The 16,387-nt window shown below is 36.5% G+C and overlaps 1 protein-coding gene across 7 annotated transcripts in view; it reads left to right on the top strand.

Moving 5' to 3' along the window:
* Positions 1–16,387, top strand: part of SMG1 (SMG1 nonsense mediated mRNA decay associated PI3K related kinase) — a 98,356-nt gene that overhangs the window by 43,071 nt on the left and 38,898 nt on the right. For all 7 annotated transcript variants that reach the window (XM_063100485.1, XM_063100483.1, XM_063100480.1 and 4 more), the window contains 10 exons: positions 50–249; positions 658–854; positions 1,025–1,189; positions 1,918–2,072; positions 3,764–3,906; positions 4,041–4,242; positions 7,330–7,439; positions 8,423–8,570; positions 9,070–9,229; positions 9,960–10,080. In XM_063100485.1, coding sequence (XP_062956555.1) covers positions 50–249; positions 658–854; positions 1,025–1,189; positions 1,918–2,072; positions 3,764–3,906; positions 4,041–4,242; positions 7,330–7,439; positions 8,423–8,570; positions 9,070–9,229; positions 9,960–10,080 — 1,601 coding nt within the window. The remainder of the gene's footprint in view (positions 1–49; positions 250–657; positions 855–1,024; positions 1,190–1,917; positions 2,073–3,763; positions 3,907–4,040; positions 4,243–7,329; positions 7,440–8,422; positions 8,571–9,069; positions 9,230–9,959; positions 10,081–16,387) is intronic.

The following is a 16,387-nucleotide window of genomic DNA, read 5'->3' as shown; positions in this document are numbered from 1 at the left end:
TTAAAATGAAGTTGTCATTGTCTGTTAAATCTGAAACTACTTTTCCCAGGAAGGACAATTGGTTAGAAAGATTGTTCTATAGCTGCCAGAGACTGGATAAGCGTGACCAATCAACAATTCCCCGCAATCTTCTAAAGACAGATGCTGTCCTTTGGCAGTGGGCTATTTGGGAAGCAGCACAATTCACTGTCCTTTCTAAGTTGAGAACCCCACTGGGCAGAGCTCAAGACACCTTCCAGACAATTGAAGGTACCCGACTCTTGGTTCTCTTTCATACTTTGTGATGTCAGTACTTTCAAAAGCCTTATTAATTAAGAGATAATGGATTTCTTATCTTTGTTAAAACAAAGATTTGAGAGTATATGATTTTTGTTAATATTTTATCAGTAATTTTCAGGTATGTTTGTTTGAATAAGCTTTTATTGAATAATTGCATTGGCAACATGGTTGTCTGTTTTATTCAAAAACTTAGAGGATTTGTGTGGAGAAAACATTTTTTTACATAAAAGAAAGAACTTTCATGTTGGAGTTTTTTGTTTTAAATTGATGGATAGACAGACATAAAATACTTGATAAATGTGAATTTATTTCACAAATTCACATTTATTCTAGGATCCTTAAAGATTTCTTTTTAATTTAGAATGTTTTTGCTTTCAGGTATCATTAGAAGTCTCGCAGCTCACACACTAAACCCTGATCAGGATGTTAGTCAGTGGACAACTGCGGACAATGATGAAGGCCACAGTAGTAACCAACTTAGACTTGTTCTTCTTCTTCAGTATCTGGAAAATCTGGAGAAATTAATGTATAATGCCTATGAGGGATGTGCTAATGCATTAACATCACCTCCCAAGGTTGGTTTCAGTGGGATAGTGTTGCTTCGTAGCAGTTTCGTGGTCAAAGCTGGCATTGTGTGCAGAGCTGAAATCACAGTAGACTTATGTATTTGGTGTATATGTATTTGAGATATCTACACCAATAATTTGAACCAATCCTGAGCTCTTTTTTTCCCTTTATTCTAAAGGTCATTAGGACTTTTTTTTATACCAACCGCCAAACTTGTCAAGACTGGCTAACTCGGATCCGACTCTCCATCATGAGGGTTGGATTATTGGCAGGCCAGCCTGCTGTGACTGTACGACATGGCTTTGACTTGCTTACAGAAATGAAGACAAGTAATCTCTCTCAGGTAATGTGGTATGTTTGGAATCCATTTTAAATCTGTTGATTAGAAAAACTTAGATTAAATCATACCAAAAGAAGTAAACCTATGGACATAAAATAAGTTAAAACTTTGATTTATTTTTAAAGTTTTTGATTCAGTATTTTGTAAAAGCAGTAACTACTAAAGTCATTTATGTTTTTTACATAGAACATGTTAAAAATACACATTTCTTCTGCTTAAGAGTTAGAAGCTTGAAGGTTATTCTAAGAAATTTTTTTGTGGAAGAAATAATTTTTATAATGTACGGAAAAGTGCTTGAATAATTCCTGGCTGGTGAAATGGGTTTACAGTGAATAAGTGGAATCCAGAAATAGCAAAATGTCAGTAAGCAATATTCAGAGACATGAAGTTAGTGATTATTTAATTCATGTTTATTTATATTTAAATTTTGCTTTCTGTTTGCTTCTTGTGTTATTCCTACAGAGGCCACAGGTTAAATGTTTGGGTAACTTTTGGGGGTGAGGAGGATGAAGACTAACAGTGATGTGCTGTTAAGGTTCTGTTAGTCACCTTTCATGGCCACCTTATATGTAACATTTAAAGAATTCTCAGCTAAATAATGTTGTGAAAATAATTAAGTACATTTGACTTTAAATAGGCTTAAATTGTAATCAGTAGTTGTAAATTTAGTAGGATTTAAAATTTCAATATTATTGGAGTCTGCGATTGATTTTTCTGAATGCTGTTTTCAGGGGAGTGAATTGGAGGTAACCATCATGATGGTGGTAGAAGCACTGTGTGAACTTCATTGTCCTGAAGCTATACAAGGAATTGCTGTCTGGTCATCTTCCATCATTGGAAAAAATCTTCTCTGGATTAACTCAGTGGCCCAGCAGGCTGAAGGGAGGTAAGCTGGAAGGAAGGAAATGGGTGATAACATTAGTTTATGTTTAAATCCTTTTGTATTACTGGCTAACACTGTAGTTAAATATTAAAACAGCTTTGATGAATTTCAGCAATTGAAGCTTGCTATAAATCCCTAAGAGGCGTCTTTAGTCTGTTCTTTAATTAGCAGCAATACTTGAGTGACTTATTTAGGAATTAGCAGGAAATCATACTATAAAACAAGATCGGAGTTGTTTGTCTTATAAATACTTTTGAACTAAATTCTTAATTGAGAACCTTCCACGTCTGAGGCTGGTACTAATTACCCTTTATTGTTGGAGTATTTGCTTATTAGTCCTGTGAACTATACATTTAAACTCATTCAGTTCCTCTAGGTAAAATAGCATGTACCATAATAAGTCTGTGTCAATATCTGTTAGTTTAACCAAATATTGAAAATTTAGGAAAATAAAGAGAACTGCTCCTAAGTTCTTTTTTTCTTTCATATACGAGAGTACTTCAAAAATTTCGTGAAAAAATTGAATTAAAAGATAATATGAATGCTTCCATGAATTTTTTGAAGACCCCCTCCTATGGTTTTCTCTCTTTTCACAGAAACAGCAGAATACATTGGCACATAGTTTTCTGACCAGCTTATTCTACTCAACAATACATTAAAAAATATTTGCCTCGCTAAATATTTTATGATGTGATTTTTAGTGGACAGTTGTATTTATTTGTGAGTGTACTGTAATTTAACATTCTTTATTGTTGGACGTTAGGTTGTTTCTGATATGTTTTTACTAATCTCAGCGCACCATGGCACTTAATCTTTGCTCATGTTTCTGATTACTGTCTTTGAATCCATTGCTACAAGTTGATTTACTAGAGGAAAGTCTATAAATCATAAAGGTTGTGATACGTACAACTACTATTGCTAAGTTACCCTACTGAAAAGATGGCTCCAATTTATACCCCTACCAATAAAGTATCCCCTTTCCTTCACCTTTCTGAATACTGAGGATCACTGAGAAATAAGAACCCTACCATCATAAGTGAAAACAGCTGTTATTTCTATTTCTTCATGTAATAGTAGAACTTTCTGTGTATTATGTTGACTGTTTTATGTTTTTATGGCCTCTCATTTTTTCCTTTCTTAGTCTTTGACATTTTATTACATGCTAAGGTTTTTGATGCTGTATAGTTTCTTGATTTGTAATTTGTTTTTAATGTTTATGTTGTGTTTTGGACACCCAGAAGTGTCATTATTATGCAGTTAGATCTGTTACTTTGTGGATTCTTTTCTTGCATTTATACTTCTACATAGCATTTCTACACATTGACATCAGTTATTTACCAATATTTTCCCCTATTTTATAGTGTCTATATTTCTTCCTTTTTTTTTTTTTTTTAATGGCTGGCTGGTAGGGGATCCGAACCCTTGACCTTGGTGTTAACAATACTGCACTCTAACCAAGTGAGCTAACCAGACAGCCCATGTCTTATGTTTCTTAACATTTAACTGTCTTTGAATTTATTTTCATTTTTTCTGAGAAAGTGATCTAATAAGTCCCACGCCATGGTCCCCTTTGCCTTGCAGAATAAGTAACTCGTCTTAGCTCAGTTTTTTGCGTAATTCATTTTTTCACCATTTTTTTGAGGGGGGGGGGACAAGATATGTGTATTTATAAGACTTCTTCAATTTGCATTAAGGTTTGAAAAGGCCTCTGTGGAGTACCAGGAGCACCTGTGTGCCATGACAGGCGTTGATTGCTGCATCTCCAGCTTCGATAAATCTGTTCTCACGTTGGCCAATGCTGGGCGTAACAGTGCCAGCCCCAAACATTCTTTGAATGGTGAGCATTCAGTATAAAATAAAACAGAGCAAAAGTTGTAGTTATTTTTGTGCTGCTTTTTAGGTTTCTGTGCTCTTTGAAATATTTATAATTGCTCTGAATTTCTCTCTTATTTTATAAAATACTTTCATCAGGTGAATCCAGGAAAACTGTGCTGTCCAAACCAGTCGACTCTTCCCCTGAGGTTATAAATTATTTAGGAAATAAAGCATGTGAATGCTATATTTCAGTTGCCGATTGGGCTGCTGTACAGGAATGGCAGAATGCTATCCATGATTTGAAAAAGAGTACCAGTAGTACTTCTCTCAACCTGAAAGCTGATTTCAACTATATAAAGTAAGGATTTCTTTGTCCAGTTTTAAAGTATGGTACTTAACCCAGTTAAAGCAAATTTTGAATAACTGCTAAGTTGTCTTCTATGGCAGAAAAATATTAAAATTGCTCATATCTACTAATACAGAATGGTTGTATTTCTAATACTGGCATTATAAAGATGACTATAACAGGAAACCAATATTAGAGGTGAGGAAGGTATTTGTGCAGTGTGAAAACAGACTTATAGCTGTTGTGATGGTCATTTGGTATTGATTCTCAGACCCTATTGTTCTAAAATCCAGACATGGTTTGAAAATTATACCAAAATGAATATAAAGAGACATTTATAACTGCTTTAGAAAGGATCAAATTTGATGGCTTTGTTTCTAAATTAGGTTTGAATATATTAAAAACATTTGTTCTAATGAGGACAAGGTTTATGAACATCTGTAGATTAAATTCTCCTGTCTCTCTTCTCTTAATTCCTCTGTTCATTTATTCTGTTATTGAAAATGAGTACTGTGTCCCAGACACTTGACTAGAAAGATAAAGGTCATTAGATTTTGTATGCTGTCCTTGCCTTCTACTGGTAAATGGATAATGGGTAATTTTTTCATTGAGTACATAGTATGTGTCAGGCAGTGGGATATAGTAGTACATAAAACAGACACAAATTTTAACCCTTTAAAGCAGAGGTTGAAGAAACTGGATAAAGAACATTGGTACATGATTGGGCTGCACCTGTTCTGTTTCTCAGGGAAAGCAGTTAAAGTTAAAGCTGAATTTTTTGGTTCTTTTTGGCAGTTGGCTGGTACAGGTATCCAACCCTGGACCTTGGTGTTACCAGCACCACACTCTAACCAACTGAGCTAACTGACCAGCCTAAAGCTGACTTTCTAGTGAGGGGAAGACAGAAATATACAAGATTGGGAAATGCCCATCAGGATGCCATTTGGGCTCAGGCTTGAGGGAACAGACCTTATGCGAGAAGGCCAGTGTGGTTGGAGCAGCACAAATAATAGGAGATAAGGGCAGAGGAGTAGCTGGGAACCGTGAAAAGGAATTAGACTTGTATTCCTAGTAAGATGAAACTTCTTAGGTCATATTTAAACAGAGATGTGTTGTGATCTGACTTAATGGTCACTTTGCCATGTGGTGAAAAGACTGAAGGTGGAGGACAAGTGTAGAAGTATGTAGACTATTAATTTGACGACCAATAGTGGAGGGAGGAGAACGGGTACAGTAACTGAAGGAGGAACACACAGAGAACAGTAGGGCATGTTTAAGATGCCTGTGAAATGTACAAATGAGACTGATGAGTAAGTGGTTATGAACTGCATTTGGAACTAAGGAGAAAGTCTATGCTAGAGAGATTTGGGGATCATTAGTATATAGGTGGTAAGTAAAGGCCCTCTTTCCTTTTTACTCCCTATAATCTAGAGCCTTTGTAAGCCACCAAAATAGAGATAATAGTGGAGAATACTGAATGAAAAGGAAGGAGGGCCAAGATCAGAATCTTTTTTAACAACTTTGTGATGTGAAGGGAAAGGAAGCCATTGAAGAAAACATAGGGACATTGAGGAAGGAAGTGTCCTAGATGTAGGAGATCCAGATGGGAGTAGTCAGCCTTGTCATATGCCCCAGGGACTACATGGAAGAAGAGTTGGGAAGAAGCCAGGTTGTATAATATTGAGCGGTAGAGAAATTAAGAAAATGAAAAGTTTGAGCCAAGTTATTTAGTTGATTTTTCTTGAAGTCAAAGAGAGGAAGCTGTGGCGGGAGGAGAATTTTATGTTTTTATTCTAAATATTGGAGAGATTAGGTGTTCTTTTAGGCCAAGGGGAAGGAGCCACTAGAAAGCAGAGGTTGATAATACCCAAGGTCAAGAGTTTGGGTCCCTGCACTGGCCAGCCACCAAAAATAAAGAGAAGCAATAGGAGAAAGAACATTGATAGAGGATGAAATGGACCTCACCTTTTCTGTGTCTCAAGGAAAGCAGTTAAGGTTGGGTACAGGCAGAGTTTTGGGAATGTATGGTGGATTGAGGGTAAGAGTGGAGGAAATTAAAGCTAATTTGTTTTTTCTTTTTAGCTGGAAGTGTAGGGCATTGTAGAGCATAGTGGGGACATAGGGAACCTGCCACTGAACAGGACTCAAGATGCTGTAGTGGCAGAAATTAAAAGTGTATTGGTCATCAAACCTCAACAATTCACTAGTGCCCAGTAATCGAGGCTCGCCTTAGAAGCCAGTGCTTGCATTGGTTTAGGTAGAAGCAGGTACAGAATAAGTCAGGTGATGTACATTTCCAGTGCTGGCTTCAGGCTGAGTTGTAAGGGAAGTGACACAGTGAGAGGAAAAGACAAAGACCTAGAGGAGAGATTGAGAAACTAAGTCTGCTTCCTGTTTGGAGAGCAGCTGTAGTAGAAGTGGGGATGGAGTGATGGGTCTGCAAGCAGTAGGGCAGAGCTAGGGGGATGCAGCCTCTCATGCTGGCATTGATGCTACAGGACTGTAGGAGAAACTTCAGAGGTGTCATCGTTTTTCAGATGAAGTGAGAAGATGGAAAGGAAGCGCTCCTTGAAAGAAGAGAAACGGGTTCCTTTAAACACCATGAAAGGGAGAGAAGGAGAGATGCCAGTAGTGAGAGCAGGCAGGACTGAGATAGATGCAAGATTGAGATGGTGGGAGACTTATAGGGGTTTATGCTTTATGTGAGGAATGAGGCTATGTGGGGTGTTAAGGGGGTGTGGCTTGGGGAGAACTAGATGTGGAAGTTGCCCTGCAGAAGTTTGCTGTCAGTGTGTTGGACAGGCCCAACGATAACTAGCTGTAACACACAAGAAGAGGAAGGAGACACGGAGGGATGAATAAGCTTAACTGAACACCTTTAGGTGTGACCTTCCGGTTTGCCACTCCAATTTTAGTGCTAATTACAATGGTAGTGACATCTTCAAAACAAATAAAAATTATGGCATATTCATGGACGGAATTTCTTTAGGAGAATGCTGTGTATTATGCTGTCTTTCTTAAATTTGTTCTATTTTATTTGAATGGTTCCACAGTCTGGACAGGATGTGTAACACAAGGTAACCAATATTTTAATTACAGATCACTAAGCAGTTTTGAGTCTGGAGAATTTGTTGAATGTACAGAACAATTAGAATTGTTACCGGGAGAAAATATCAATCTACTTGCAGGAGGATCAAAAGAAAAAATAGGTATTTGAGAAAATAATTCTAAAAGTTACTATTTTTATGGACAAGTTGCTTGAAATATTTGGCTTAGTATATTTTACTGGAAAATCTGGAAGTTATTTGGGGGCAGAGTCCCACGTGAAGCAATAAATTTAGGGCTGTTCTATTTACATTTGATTTAGCAAATGAAAAAGTTTAGTTATAATTAAGTAAATTAAAGAAAGACTACATTAATATCTTGAGATTTATTTAACCATTTTGTTTCAAAAAGTACAAAGTAGTGTTTAAGCTAAGTATTTTTCTTGATTTTCATTTTGATGAGGCTCATTAAGTTCTTTATTGCAAGAGGAATATTTTATAAAATGTTATGTTAAAGTTAATATTATTATTATTATTATTTTTTTTTTTTTAAGGTGACCGGTAAGGGGATTTTAACCCTTGACTTGGTGTTGTCAGCACCATGCTCTCCCAAGTGAGCTAACCGGCCATCCCTATATGGGATCTGAACCCGTAGCCTTGGTGTTATCAGCACCACACTCTCCCGAGTGAGCCACGGGCCGGCCCCCTTAAAGTTAATATTATGAGAGTTTTTATGTTGGTATCGACTTGGTAGATTCAGTAAGGTTTGCTAATGTAGGTCTAGATTTGCCCTTTTTTTTTTTTGTGGCTGGCTGGAACGGGGATCCAAACCCTTGACCTTGGTGTTATCGACATGGTGCTCTAACCAAGTGAGCAAACCGGCCAGCCTAGATTTGTCCTTTTAAATAGTAGGTTGACTTACTGATTTTCCAGTCTTTGAAGTTACCTGATTTTTAGGAGTCCAAATCATTATTTTACGTGAAGTAATGATTTTTATATAACTATCAGAAATGCTTAATTATGGTGTTCAGTGCCTGAACTTAAATATGAAATGTATTCATTGGTGATTATTTTTAATACTGTCAAAATATATTACTCTCATATATTAAAAATAGATTAACTTAATGAAACTTATGTAACTTCTGTAGATATGAAAAAACTACTTCCTAACATGTTAAGTCCAGATCCAAGGGAACTTCAGAAATCCATTGAAGTTCAGTTGTTGAGAAGTTCTGTTTGTTTGGCAACTGTTTTAAATCATATTGAACAAGATCAGAAGTGGCAATCTATAACTGAGTAAGTTTAATCTTAAGGGCATATGTATATCATAAGATGAATGTGTATACTGGGGGGAGGGGGCAGGAGGAGACAGTTACATTAGCTCACTATCTAAATGCCTTTCCTAATAGCTTCATTTTAGTTGAAGTCATATGATGTATGAATACCACTTGCCAAACTTAAAGAGTTTGAACTAAATAAAATGTAGAAATTTCCAAAAGCAAATGTCTTGACTTGCTTATGTCATTTTACTATAGAGCAGGCTGCTCCTCTTGCTTCCTCCCACTTTTGTTTTCTTTTCTTTTCTTCTTCTTTTTTTTTTTTTTTGGTGGCTGGCCTGTGTGGGTATTCAGACCTTTGACTGTGGTATTATCGGCATAGTGCTCTCTCAAGTGAGCTAGCCTGCCAGCCATTTCTCCCCACTTTGGATACCAGTGTGGTAGCATCAACTGCTTTATTCCTTCAGTGGTTACAAGTTAGAAAATCTCATTAATTGACAGTAAATATTTTGTTTCAGAAATGTGGTAAAGTACTTGAAGCAAACCTCCCGCCTAGCTATTGGACCACTGAAACTTTCTACTTTAACAGTTTCCCAGTCCTTGCCAGTTCTAAGTACCTTACAGCTGTATTGTTCGTCTGCTTTGGAGAACACAGTTTCTAACAGACTTTCAACAGAGGTGCGTATGTGTGTATTTTTATAAGCATATTCTTATGCATATTAATAGGCATATAGAACAAAGACCATATTTTTCAAGTTTTTAAAATAGCATTTGTAGTTGGACAAGCTAGGAAATCCAGTAATATAAAATGCCATTTTCAGGCAGATTTTCATTTGAGAAGTATGTGGGGCAGATGTAAGACACTAAGATGGCTAATCGCTTAATTTTTTTTTTTCTTTTTCTTTTCTATTTTTTTTTTTTGGAGTGAGGTAGCATATATAAAGATACTTACCTTAGGCAGATGATATAAGTTTTAGATCTGACTTAGAGATGCCCACTCTTCCTCCCAAATAGGGTAAAGTTCATCCAAAGATTGGACCTTCCCAAGGGAATTATAATCTTTGAGAATCTGGTTATAAAGCAGCAGTTTTAATGTTTTTCTGTAATTTAGCTTTTGCTTCATAGTAAATATGCTCTGTTTATTTTTTTAATATTGATAAGCATATTTATAAATTGGACTTAATATTCTGAAAGAAACTTTTTTTTTCCCCAAACAAAGATTTTTCGCTTAGAGTATACCTGCCTCTTGTGATTAGAAGATACATTATGGAAGGGGGATAGTTCAGTAGATAAAACTGGAATTAATCTGAAGTAGGTGACCTATATTGGAACCTTAGACTTATTAGTAGTGTCAGTACATATACAAGGAGCCTGTTTGCATGAAGTAATGTTTGTTTGTCTCTGGCAGGACTGTCTTATCCCACTCTTCAGTGAAGCTCTGCGCTCGTGTAAGCAGCACGATGTGAGACCGTGGATGCAGGCGTTAAGATACACCATGTACCAGAATCAGCTGTTGGAGAAAATTAAAGGTGAGTGGCTTTTTTTTTTTTTTTAATGGCTTTGTTGAGATGTAAATTACACATTTAAAGTGTACGATTTGAGGAGTTTTGACATGTCTTTACTTGTGTAACCATCAGTACCATAAAGATAGAGAACATTTATCCGACCCTAGAAGGTTTCCTTATGCCTCTTCATTTATCTCCCCATTCACCTCTTCCCAGGCAATTACTGATTTGCTTTCTATCGCTATAGATTGTCTTTAGTAAAGTTTCATATAAATGGAATCATATAATATGCTCTCATGCCTGGTTTCTCTTGCTCAGTGTAAGATTTTTAAGGTTCACCCATATTGCTTGTATCAGTATATGGTCCTTTTTATTGTTGAGTAGTATTCCATTGTATGGTTATGCCACAACTTCTTTTATCTCTTCATTTTTTGATGGACATTTATTTATTTATTTATTTATTTTTTTGGTCTTTTTCGTGACCGGCACTCAGCCAGTGAGTGCAGCGGCCAGTCCCATATAGGATCCGAACCCGCGGCGGGAGCGTTGCCGCGCTCCCAGTGCCGCACTCTCCTGAGTGCGCCACGGGCTCGGCCCGATGGACATTTATTTTAAAAAATTGAGCTGAGTATAAAGCTGCTGTGAACATTCCTCTACAAGTCTTTGGACAGAAATATATTTGTGCTTCTCTTGAGTAAATTCCCAGGGGTGAAATTTTGGGGTCACTTGGCTTAACTTTCAAAATAGTTAGGCAGTTCCTTATAAAGTTGTTCTATGTTTTAACGTTCCTCCTGGCATCTTCTGAAAATTCTGGTTTTTCTATATCCTCGGTATCATTGGTCTTTTTAATTTTATCACTGAAGTGGGTGTGTAGTAGTATCTTGTATGGTTTTATTTGCATTTTCCTGATGATTAATGATGTTGAGCATCTCTTCATTTGCTTAGTGGTCACTGTGTATCTTTTTTTTCAAATGTCTGTTCAGATCTCTCACCTATTTTTAATGAAGTCAATAAGACTTCTTTAAGTTTTCTAAATACAAGTTTTTTATCAGGTAAGAGTTATTGTGAATGTTGTTGAGTTTTTTTTTTTTTTTTTTTTCTTTTTTTTATTTTTTTATTTTTTTTTTAAATTTTATTTTGTCGATATACATTGTAGCTGATTAATGCTCCCCATCACCAAAACCTCCCTCCCTTCTCCCTCCCCCCTCCCCCCCAACAATGTCCTTTCTGTTTGCTTGTTGTATCAACTTCAAATAATTGTGGTTGTTATATCTTCTTCCCCCCCCCCCCCCCCGGTTTGTGTGTGTGTGTGTGTATGTGTGTGTGTGAATTTATATATTAATTTTTAGCTCCCACCAATAAGTGAGAACATGTGGTATTTCTCTTTCTGTGCCTGACTTGTTTCACTTAATATAATTCTCTCGAGGTCCATCCATGTTGTTGAAAATGGCAGTATTTCATTCGTTTTTGTAGCTGAGTAGTATTCCATTGTGTAGATGTACCACATTTTCCGTATCCACTCATCTGATGATGGGCATTTGGGCTGGTTCCAACTCTTGGCTATTGTAAAGAGTGCTGCGATGAACATTGGGGAACAGGTATACCTTCGACTTGATGATTTCCATTCCTCTGGGTATATTCCCAACAGTGGGATGGCTGGGTCGTATGGTAGATCTATTTGCAATTGTTTAAGGAACCTCCATACCATTTTCCATAGAGGCTGCACCATTTTGCAGTCCCACCAACAATGTATGAGAGTTCCTTTTTCTCCGCAGCCTCGCCAGCATTTATCGTTCATAGTCTTTTGGATTTTAGCCATCCTAACTGGGGTTAGATGGTATCTCAATGTGGTTTTGATTTGCATTTCCCGGATGCTGAGTGATGTTGAGCATTTTTTCATATGTCTGTTGGCCATTTGGATATCTTCCTTAGAGAAATGCCTACTTAGCTCTTTTGCCCATTTTTTAATTGGGTTGCTTGTTTTCTTCTTGTAAAGTTGTTTGAGTTCCTTATATATTCTGGATATTAATCCTTTGTCAGATGTATATTTTGCAAATATTTTCTCCCACTCTGTTGGTTGTCTTTTAACTCTTTTAATTGTTTCTTTTGCTGTGCAGAAGCTTTTTAGTTTGATATAATCCCATTTGTTTATTTTTCCTTTGGTTGCCCGTGCTTTTGGGGTCGTATTCATGAAGTCTGTGCCCAGTCCTATTTCCTGAATTGTTTCCCCTATGTTTTCTTTAAGAAGTTTTATTGTCTCAGGGTGTATATTTAAATCCTTAATCCATTTTGAGTTGATTTTAGTATACGGTGAGAGGTATGGATCTAGTTTCATTCTCCTGCATATCGATATCCAGTTATCCCAGCACCACTTGCTGAAGAGGCAGTCCCTTCCCCAGTGAATAGGCTTGGTGCCTTTGTCAAAGATCAGATGGCAGTAAGTGTGAGGGTTGATTTCTGGATTCTCTATTCTATTCCATTGGTCAGTGTGTCTGTTTTTATGCCAGTACCATACTGTTTTGGTTATTATAGCTTTGTAGTATAGCTTAAAGTCAGGTAGTGTTATGCCTCCAGCTTTATTTTTTTTGCTGAGCATTGCTTTGGCTATTCGTGGTCTTTTATTGTTCCATATAAATGTCTGAATAGTTTTTTCCATTTCTGAGAAAAATGTCTTTGGAATTTTGATGGGGATTGCATTGAATTTGTATATCACTTTGGGTAGTATGGACATTTTCACTATGTTGATTCTTCCAATCCAAGAGCATGGAATATCTTTCCATCTTCTTGTATCCTCTCTAATTTCTCTCAGCAGTGGTTTGTAGTTCTCATTATAGAGATTTTTCACCTCCTTGGTTAACTCAATTCCTAAGTATTTTATTTTTTTGGTGGCTATTGTAAATGGGCAGGCTTTCTTGATTTCTCCTTCTGCATGTTCACTATTGGAGAAAAGAAATGCTACTGATTTTTGTGTGTTGATTTTGTATCCTGCTACCGTGCTGAAATCATTTATCAATTCCAACAGTTTTTTTGTAGAGGTTTTAGGCTGTTCGATATATAGGATCATGTCATCTGCAAACAGGGACAGTTTGACTTCATCTTTTCCAATCTGGATGCCCTTTATTTCCTTCTCTTCTCTGATTGCTCTGGCTAGTACTTCCAACACTATGTTGAATAGGAGTGGTGAGAGTGGGCATCCTTGTCTAGTGCCTGTTCTTAAAGGAAAAGCTTTCAGCTTTTCCCCATTCAGGATGATATTGGCTGTGGGTTTGGCATATATGGCTTTAATTATGTTGAGATACTTTCCCTCTATACCTAACTTATAGAGGGTCTTTGTCATGAATGAGTGCTGAACTTTATCAAATGCTTTTTCAGCATCTATAGAGATGATCATATGGTCCTTGTGTTTGAGTTTATTAATATGGTGTATCACATTTATTGATTTGCGTATGTTGAACCAACCTTGCATCCCTGGGATGAATCCCACTTGATCGTGATGAATAATTTTTCGTATGTGTTGCTGTATTCTGTTTGCTAGTATTTTAGTGAGGATTTTTGCATCTATATTCATCAAGGATATCGGCCTGTAGTTTTCTTTTTTGGTTATATCTTTACCTGGTTTTGGTATCAGGATGATGTTTGCTTCATAGAATGAGTTTGGGAGATTTGCGTCCGTTTCAATCTTTTGGAATAGTTTGTAAAGAATCGGTGTCAATTCCTCTTTGAATGTTTGGTAAAATTCTGCTGTGAATCCATCTGGTCCTGGGCTTTTCTTTGTTGGGAGCCTTCTGATAACAGCTTCAATCTCCTTTATTGTTATTGGTCTGTTCAAATTTTCTACGTCTTCACGGTTCAGTTTTGGGAGCTTGTGTGTGTCCAGAAATTTATCCATTTCCTCCAGATTTTCAAATTTGTTGGCGTATAGTTGTTTATAGTAGTCTCGAATGATTCCTTGTATTTCAGATGAATCAGTTGTAATATCGCCTTTTTCATTTCTAATTTTTGTTATTTGAGTCTTCTCTCTTCTTTTTTTTGTTAGCCATGCTAATGGTTTGTCAATTTTATTTATCTTTTCAAAAAACCAACTTTTTGATTCGTTGATCTTTTGAATTGTTTTTTGGTTTTCAATTTCATTCAGTTCTGCTCTGATCTTAATGATTTCTTTCCGTCTGCTAACTTTAGGATTGGATTGTTCTTGTTTTTCTAGTTCTTTAAGGTGAAGTGTTAGGTTGTTCACTTGCCATCTTTCCGTTCTTCTGAAGTGAGCATTTAATGCAATAAATTTTCCCCTCAATACTGCTTTTGCAGTATCCCACAGGTTTTGGTATGATGTATCATTGTTTTCATTAGTTTCAATAAACTTTTTGATTTCCTGCTTGATTTCTTCTTGGACCCATATGTCATTAAGTAGAATGCTGTTTAATTTCCATGTGTTTGTATAGTTTCCAGAGTTTTGTTTGTTATTAATTTCTAGTTTTAATCCATTGTGGTCTGAGAAGATACATGGGATAATTCCAATTTTTTTGAATTTATTGAGACTTGATTTGTGACCTAATATGTGATCTATCTTGGAGAATGATCCATGTGCTGATGAGAAGAATGAATATTCTGAGGTTGTTGGGTGGAATGTTCTGTAGATATCTGCCAATTCCAATTGGTCTAGAGTCTTGTTTAGATCTTGTGTTTCTCTACTGATTCTTTGCCTAGATGATCTGTCTAATATTGACAGTGGAGTGTTCAGGTCCCCTGCTATTATGGTATTAGTGTCTATTTCCTTCTTTAGGTCTAATAGAGTTTGTTTTATAAATCTGGCTGCTCCAACATTGGGTGTGTACATATTTATGATTGTTATGTCTTCTTGATGGATCAGTCCTTTTATCATTAAGTAGTGTCCCTCATTGTCTCTTTTTATGGTTTTTAGTTTAAAGTCTATTTTGTCAGATATAAGAATAGCCACTCCAGCTCGTTTTTCTTTTCTGTTTGCATGGTAAATCTTTTTCCATCCTTTCACTCTTAGTCTGTGTGAATCTTTATGGGTGAGGTGGGTCTCTTGTAGGCAGCATATAGTTGGGTCCTGCTTTTTGATCCAGTCAGCCAGTCTATGTCTTTTAATTGGGGAATTTAAGCCTTTAACATTAAGAGTTGTTATTGAAAGGTGTTGATTTATTCTTAGCATTTTATTGGTTGTTTGGTTGTCTTAGGTGTCTTTTGTTCCTTGCTTTCTGATTTACTGTTTGGTTTCTTTGTTTGTTGGTTCCTTAGGTTGTAGATAGTGTTTTTGTTAGCTTGTTTTCTCTTCATGAATGCCATTTTTATTGTACTAGCGGGTTTAGATTTTTCTTAGGTTTTTATGGCAGTGGTAGTTATTTTTCAGGAACCAAACCCAGTACTCCCTTGAGGATTTCTTGTAAGGGTGGTCTTGTGGTAGTGAACTCCCGCAGTTTTTGTTTGTCTGAGAAATATACTATTTGCCCCTCATTTTGGAAGGATAGCCTTGCAGGGTAGAGTATTCTTGGCTGGCAATCTTTGTCTTTTAGTATTTTGAAAATATCATCCCATTCCTTTCTAGCTTTTAGGGTTTGTGATGAAAAGTCTGATGTTAACCTGATTGGGGCTCCCTTATAGGTGATTTGACGCTTCTCTCTTGCAGCTTTTAAGATTCTCTCTTTGTCTCTGAGTTTTGCCAATTTGACTATGACATGTCTTGGAGAAGGCCTTTTTGGGTTGAATACATTTGGAGATCGTTGAGCTTCCTGAATCTGAAGATCTGTGATTTTTCCTATACCTGGGAAGTTTTCTGCCACTATTTTGTTGAATATGTTTTCAATGGAATCTCCATTTTCCTCCCCTTCTGGAATACCCATGACTCGGATATTTGAGCGCTTGAGGTTGTCTGATATCTCTCTCAGATTTTCTTCCATGTCCTTGATTCTTTTTTCTTTCTTTTTGTCTGCTTGTGTTATTTCAAACAGCCCATCTTCAAGTTCAGAGGTTCTCTCTTCAACTTCGACAAGCCTGCTGGTTAAACTCTCCGTTGTGTTTTTTATTTCGCTGAATAACTTCTTCAGTTCAGCAAGTTCTGCTACATTTTTTTTCAGGACATTGATTTCCTTGTATATTTCCTCTTTCAGATCCTGTATACTTTTCCTCATTTCATCATGATGTCTAGCTGAGATTTCTTGTATCTCATTCAGTTTCCTTAGAATTATCACTCGAAATTCCTTGTCAGTTATTTCAAGGGCTTCTTGTTCTATAGGATCTAGAGTATGAGATTTATTAACTTTTGGTGGTGTACTTTCTTGATTTTTTGTATTTCTGGTGTCTTTTTTTTGGT

Source organism: Cynocephalus volans, chromosome 6 (genome assembly GCF_027409185.1).
Source record: "Cynocephalus volans isolate mCynVol1 chromosome 6, mCynVol1.pri, whole genome shotgun sequence".
Taxonomy (NCBI): domain Eukaryota; kingdom Metazoa; phylum Chordata; class Mammalia; order Dermoptera; family Cynocephalidae; genus Cynocephalus; species Cynocephalus volans.
Note: the sequence above shows the minus strand (reverse complement) of the source record. Positions and strands in the feature narration are given on the sequence as shown.